Source organism: the organism of the source record quoted next, unplaced genomic scaffold (genome assembly GCF_019419815.1).
Source record: "Pyrus x bretschneideri cultivar Hongxiangsu unplaced genomic scaffold, Pyrus_bretschneideri_v1 Contig9, whole genome shotgun sequence".
NCBI classification, from domain to species: domain Eukaryota; kingdom Viridiplantae; phylum Streptophyta; class Magnoliopsida; order Rosales; family Rosaceae; genus Pyrus; species Pyrus x bretschneideri.
Genome location: NW_025999831.1, coordinates 253379 through 259984, shown reverse-complemented (window position 1 = coordinate 259984; position 6606 = coordinate 253379). Strand labels below are relative to the sequence as shown.

General features: G+C 39.1%; 1 protein-coding gene across 2 annotated transcripts; it reads left to right on the top strand.

The window, feature by feature from the left end:
• The first annotated feature begins 1607 nt into the window (after window positions 1–1607).
• Window positions 1608–6606, top strand: LOC103944357 (dynamin-related protein 4C). 2 transcript variants are annotated; one of them, XR_007255392.1, is made up of 4 exons: window positions 1608–1858; window positions 1956–4009; window positions 6139–6261; window positions 6351–6606. XR_007255392.1 is itself a non-coding variant. In XM_009354792.3 (3 exons), the coding sequence occupies exons 1-2, from the start codon at window positions 1756–1758 to the stop codon at window positions 3983–3985; spliced, it is 2133 nt and encodes a 710-aa protein (XP_009353067.2). In that variant the 5' UTR covers window positions 1608–1755; the 3' UTR covers window positions 3986–4009; window positions 6139–6606. The 2 variants fall into 2 exon arrangements, 1 of the variants encoding a protein (XP_009353067.2); XM_009354792.3 differs by having other exon boundaries at window positions 6139–6606.

Genomic DNA, 6606 nt, shown 5'->3' with positions numbered 1-6606 from the left:
GACAAATTGCAGATCGAGGCTTGCGTACCGTAATGTCCTCGAAACAGAAATTTCATCCCTACTCAGTGATTGTAGTTCTACGAACGTCTGTTTCACTAGGATTCAACGATCTAAGTCAGAATTCCAGCACCGGAAAACTTGACTTATGACGAATTTCTTTGTGGTTCTCTCAATAAGAATGTTTAGGATTGTAGAAGAAGAATTTGATTTTTTTTTGTGTTCTAAATGCCATGCAGATGGAGGTATATATAGTTGAGTTATGTCTGTTTGCAACATGTATGAATATGGGATGTGTCTTTTGGGAGACAGCTGCTCAGAGAGGAGGCGTTCCTCCATCGCTTCAAACTTCATTTAAAAAGATGAGTCTGTTAAATTTAAAAATTAAATTTGAAATTAATTAAAAATAATTAATTTATTAATTTAATTATGAGAGCCCGAGCCTAAGGCCCATCTTTTGATAATTAACTATATATATTAATTATATATTAATTATCAATTAATTAGCACACTCCAAAGTCCAAACTCAAGGTTGAGCCCAATTTTATTCTCCATGGTCCATCACTTTAATCACTTTCTAATAAGGACAAAGCCTTATAAAATGAGGAAACCTTTTGGTAGTAACCAATGTGGGACAATGAAATTTCTACTCAAAATTTCCAACACTTTTAATTTTAAATCTCAATTGAAAGAAATAATGTTTATACGTGTTTTGACACACACAAGTGATGTAGCATGCATACGACACCCAAGAGATTCTCAGAAAATGTCATCTACAAATAACTTATCAAGATAGAAAGTAAAATATAAAGAACATCGGCAAGGAGGGAAAATGATTGATGTCGAAGCTATGAGTGTGATGCAAAATCTTTATACTATTGTGGGTTCTCTTTCCGCTCGGATGCCCATGGTGACTGCTTTTTCTTTGACAGTGGGGGCCCCAAGGACACAATGATTCGACATCTGTCCAACCATGTCAACATCCATGATCTATGGTCTTACCATGGTAAAAGTGAAACAAAATTTCCACCATGTGAAGGAATTGGATCTGCTCCAGACCTTAGTGTCTAGAGTCTGTGCATCAATCAATTTGGGCCGCACAAATTGAAACCAACGGTCTCCATTAATTTATATTCATGGCCCACCACACACAATGAATGACTCTGATTTTTTTTGCACACCAATCAGCGGTCCAAATTGGTTGATCGACAGATTCCAGACACTAAGATTCGGAGCGGATCCAATTCCCAATGTGAAAACTCAGAAAGGAATCTTCAAAGGTTATTTCTCTTCCACTTTTCTCCACACAAAAAAAATACCAAATTCAAAAACCCTCCATCCTTTTCAATTTCTCTGGAGCACTATCATAAAGGTAGATTCGATATGAATTAAGTTCTCTACTCTTTTTGTCAACTTTAATTTTGGTTGTTTCTCATTGTTAATTTCCAGACAAAAGCTTTAAAATTCTTGCTTTTCATTTTGTGTAAAAAATGATGCGTGTTATTTGTTAAAATGAAAAGGTCCAAATATGTCGAAAAAGTAACATTTTGTTAGATGTGTTGTTATTGTTGATTGAGAGTCAGTTAAGTTGCTTAAGGGCAAAGAATGATATATAGCAGTAGCTATAAATAGAACATTTTACTCCATTAAGTCATAAACTCAATACAGAACATTTTACTCCATCTTCGAATTGGTGCTGAGTTTTATTGAGAGTGTAACTTGCCTTTTCGGGTATTAGAGACTCTTGAGTTTGTGGAAATGCAGCATTGGAAAGAAAGGCTTCGTTTCCAACTGGTTCACGAAAGTGGTGTTTTCCCTTACCTGAAAACGTTCATAGTAAAAAAATGTTCTAAACTGGAGGGTAAGCTGCCAGAGAACCTCAATTCTTTAGCTAAGCTTGAAATTATCTCGGTTTCTCTCAAGATTTTTCACCATTATTTTGACTTGCTATAATTCAGGAACGGCAGGACGAAGGCAAATGGAATCGATTTCCACAGTTTTAAACGGTGACAGCTCCCTCGCCATGGTTCAGACAGAACTAGACGCAGTACCTCTCAAATGCGCACCCATTGTGTCGTCCTACAACGACAAGATCCGCCCTCTTCTGGATGCGGTAGACAAGTTACGCAGCTTGATGGTGATGGATGAAGGCATTCAGCTGCCAACGATTGTGGTGGTCGGAGACCAGTCATCGGGGAAGTCTAGCGTGCTCGAATCCTTGGCCGGCATCAGCCTCCCTCGGGGCCAAGGCATCTGCACGAGAGTGCCTCTTATTATGAGGCTGGAACACCACTCGAGTCCTCAGCCTGAACTTTCCTTGGAGTACAATGGCAGAGTTGATCGTACTGATGAAGACAATATCGCCAAAGATATTGTGAAAGCTACTAATTCTATTGCGGGAGGAGGTAAGGGAATTTCGAACACGCCACTTACTTTGTTGGTGAAGAAGAATGGGGTTCCGGATCTGACTATGGTTGATCTTCCGGGAATCACAAGGGTTCCGGTCCATGGCCAACCTGAAAATATTTATGATCAGATCAAAGATATGATCATGGAGTATATTAAGCCGGAAGAAAGTATTATTCTGAATGTATTGTCTGCTACGGTGGATTTTACTACGTGTGAGTCAATCCGGATGTCACAAAGTGTAGATAAAACTGGTGAGAGGACGCTCGCTGTGGTTACGAAAGTGGACAAGGCACCGGAGGGACTACTTGAGAAGGTCACTAGAGATGATGTAAACATTGGTCTTGGTTATGTCTGTGTAAGGAACAGGATTGGTGACGAAACTTATGAGGAGGCAGCAGCGATGGCTCATGAACTATTTCAAACCCATCCCCTGCTTTCGAAGATTGACAAGTCCATTGTCGGTATTCCAGTTTTAGCACAGAAGCTGGTCCAAATTCAAGCAAACAGCATAGCAAGAAATATACCCGATATAGTGAAGAAGATCAATGACAGGCTGAACTTCTGCATTATGGAACTGAATAAAATGCCGAAGAGTCTTTCATCTGTTCCCCAGGCCATGACGGCCTTTATGCAAATCATTGGCTTGGCTAAGGAATCGCTTAGGAAGATTCTTTTGAGAGGAGAATTTGAGGAGTACGCGGAAGACAGTCGCATGCACTGCACTGCTAGATTGTTTGAGATGCTCAACCTGTACTCTGGTGAACTTCACAGACGTGCTGAGACTGATGCAAAGAGCAACTTCTTGATGGAGGAGATCAAGATCTTGGAGGAGGCCAAAGGTATTTCACTTCCGAACTTTCTTCCGCGCAATGCTTTCCTCATTATCTTGCAGGGAAAAGTGAATGAAATTTCGAGTATTCCGATTGCATTTGTGGAGAAAGTGTGGAGCTACATTGAAGAGGTGGTTATTTCTGTGTTGATGCATTATACGGAGAACTATCATCAGCTGCAGCTGTCAGCAAGACGTGCCGGCGATAATCTAATGGCCAAGATGAAGGAAAGGTCAATCAAGTGGATGCTGGAGCTTGTAGAGATGGAAAAGCTGACAGATTATACATGTGATGGTGATTATGTTTCCGAATGCAACAAATTGATGACTAGTCAAAATGAATTCGTTCACGGCGTCTTAGCTGATGAGAAGAAACCTTCTATCATAGATATAGAAGGCATCGGGGAAGTGGAAGTCGGTGTTCTGAGGAAGCACCCCCTTGTGTTAGCTCAAGCTTATGACCTTAAAATGAGAATGATTGCCTACTGGAAGGTTGTTTTGAGGAGGCTTGTGGACTCCATGGCATTGCACTTGCAGCTGTCTGTCTTTAACCTTGTGAACACAGAGATGGAAGCTGAGATTGTGAATGAGTTGATGGGGCCTTACGGCGGGGGAATCGAGAGGATGCTGGAGGAGTCGCCGGCAGTGGCAGTAAAGCGTGAGAAGCTTAACAAAAGCATAAAAAAACTGAGGGATTCTAAGGAGGTGGTGGCCAAGATTATGGACAGCATTATCACTTATGGTGATTAACTAGCTTGCCAATTAGCTTTGAAGGTACTACAAAAGTGGTCTAAAATAAAAGTATGCAGTCTGTTGTCTAATGTGGGTGTTTGTTTGTTTCTCAACTTTTGTTTTTATGTTCTTTTGTTTCCCCTGTGTTCTTCTTACGTGGTAGTCGTATGGTTGTGGTAATCCATGTCAAGTTTAATGTTAACTTCGATTTTTTGTCTCGTGTTTTCTGCTTTCATTACCATTCATTTAATTTGATGGTGAGCTTTCATGACTAATCTGACAAGCATATAAACTTATTTAGGTAAAGAATGCGACACGCATTGTAGAAACCCTAACTAATAAGAAAACTACCTTCTCTAAATCTTCCTTTCAACATCAAACTTGTTATAACCTGAGAATAAATATGTAAATAGTGTTGCTTGTCAAAGATAAATAAACTTGTTTGCAGGTGTGTCTTCTCGGTTCTCTATCCAAGAAAGGTTATCATCTTAATTGAAAAAATACACACACACACACACACACTCTTCTCGGTTCTCTATCCAAGAAAGGTTATCATCTTAATTGAAAAAATACACACACACACACACACACACACACACACATATATATATATATATTGTTGATTTGAGTCTTAATTGTAAAAATTATTGGAGTCCTATTTTAGGTAGGATTAGGATATGTAATCTTTAGAATTTAGTTTCGTTATCCTTTGTAATTACTTTCCTTGTAAAATAAGGTATGTGTGCCTATATATTTGTAAACCCTAGATGATGAATAATATAACGTAGTATTCAAAGTATTTCTTCTTGGTATCAAAGCTTCGTTTCGTTTAATGGTATTGTTGCGCTTGTGGGTTTTGCAATGTACAATTGTTGTGCAAAAAAAAAGTATTCAAAGTATTCCCTTGTACCATCGAGGTTTCCTTAAAAATAAAATAAAATAAATAAAAAATTGTGCAATTGTTAGTATACAATTGCTTTGCATCAATTGTCAAAGTACCTTTTTCTTAATCCCGTGGGTAGTATATTGTTTGGGGTACTGTGTGACTGTTGTTGCTGTGCCGTATACAATTTGGCTTAGGCAATAGTATTCGTATCTGCTGCAGTGACTTCAAGTTCTGCCGGTGTAACAGGGCTGTCTGCCGTGATTTACTGCTGTTTACAGTGCGGCCGTAATCAAAATTGCCGTCTGCGGTTGGCTTTAACAAGGAGTTGTTTACTGATGTTGTGACAATTTTTTGCGGAGGAGGATTCGTTACCCTTCTATTCTCATTTCCTTTCATCCCCTCCTCTAACACATTGTTTTTTGTCTTATTATCTCTATAAAAAAATCAATATAAGATGTTGACGTGACTTAACCGTGACCGTTCAAATAGAAGGACATGAAAAGATAGAGAGATTAAGAAGGTAGAGAATCCTTCTCATTTTTTGCTGCTTGATGTCCAGTTTGTTGCAGTGAGTATAACTACAATTCTTGTGCCGTGCTGCACTTGAATTGTTCTCGAGTATCGTGCTGTGCGTGTTAAGTACTAGTATTTCATCTTCTGTCTGCAGCACTATCCGTGTACCAGTTTGTTCCAGTGTATCAGTGTGCAAATTCTGTCTGCAAGTTCTGCAATTTTTTGGGAAAAAGGGATTTGTGGCTGCTTGCTGCTACTTGCAACGTGTGAATTGTTCTCTTATACCGTGGGCTACAGTTTGTGCTAGTTATTTCTGTCCGTGGATTAGCGTGTCTACTGCTAGAATTGCAGAATTGTGCCGCGTGGTTGCCTGCAATTGTTGGTTGCAGTTGCGGAGTTTGTTGTGTATCAATATTGTGCGTACTTGCTGTTTTGTCAGTGCTGTGTAGTGTGTAGTGACTGTTGTGCAGTAGATTGTTATTACAATGACTAGTACATGTTGGATTTTAGATTTCGATGCAACAGATCATATAACGTATGATAGAACTTTGTTTCAGTCCATGAACCATCCTCATAAAAAGTATGTGGCAACTGTCAATGGTACTGCTGCTCCTGTTGTTAGAGCAGGAACAGTTTGTCTTACACCCTCTCTCTCCCCTTATATAATTGTTTATTTGTTTCATCATTGTCTCATCACTTATTGTCTATATCACAAGTCATTGAACAATTGGATTGTGTTGTACTAATGTATCCTTTATTTTGCTTGCTTCAGGATATTCAAACAAAGAATATCATTGGGCGTGGCACTAAGTGAGAGGGGCTATATTATGTGGATAACGTGGTTCCTGGAAGAGCTAATTTGGTTCGTGTGTCTCGTGATAGTAATCTATTGCAGGTATTGTTGTTGCATCATTGTTTGGGGCATGCATTGTTTGGTTTTTTGAAGCATATGTTACCTAATTTGTTCAATGGTATCAAAGCCAGGGAGCGGGCCTATACTGTACTGCCACGTGATGAGAATTGAAGTGTGAAGTATGTATTTTAGCCAAAAGTCATTGTGTTTCATTCCCTTCAAATATGTATAGAAGATCTTCTTCGTTTACAATAGTACATTCTGATGTGTGGGGGCCTTCCCCTGTTAGTACTACTTTGGGAATTAAGTGGTTTATTACTTTCGTGGATGACTGAACCCGTATGACGTGGTTGTATGTGCTAAAAAATAAAAGTGAGGTATATAATG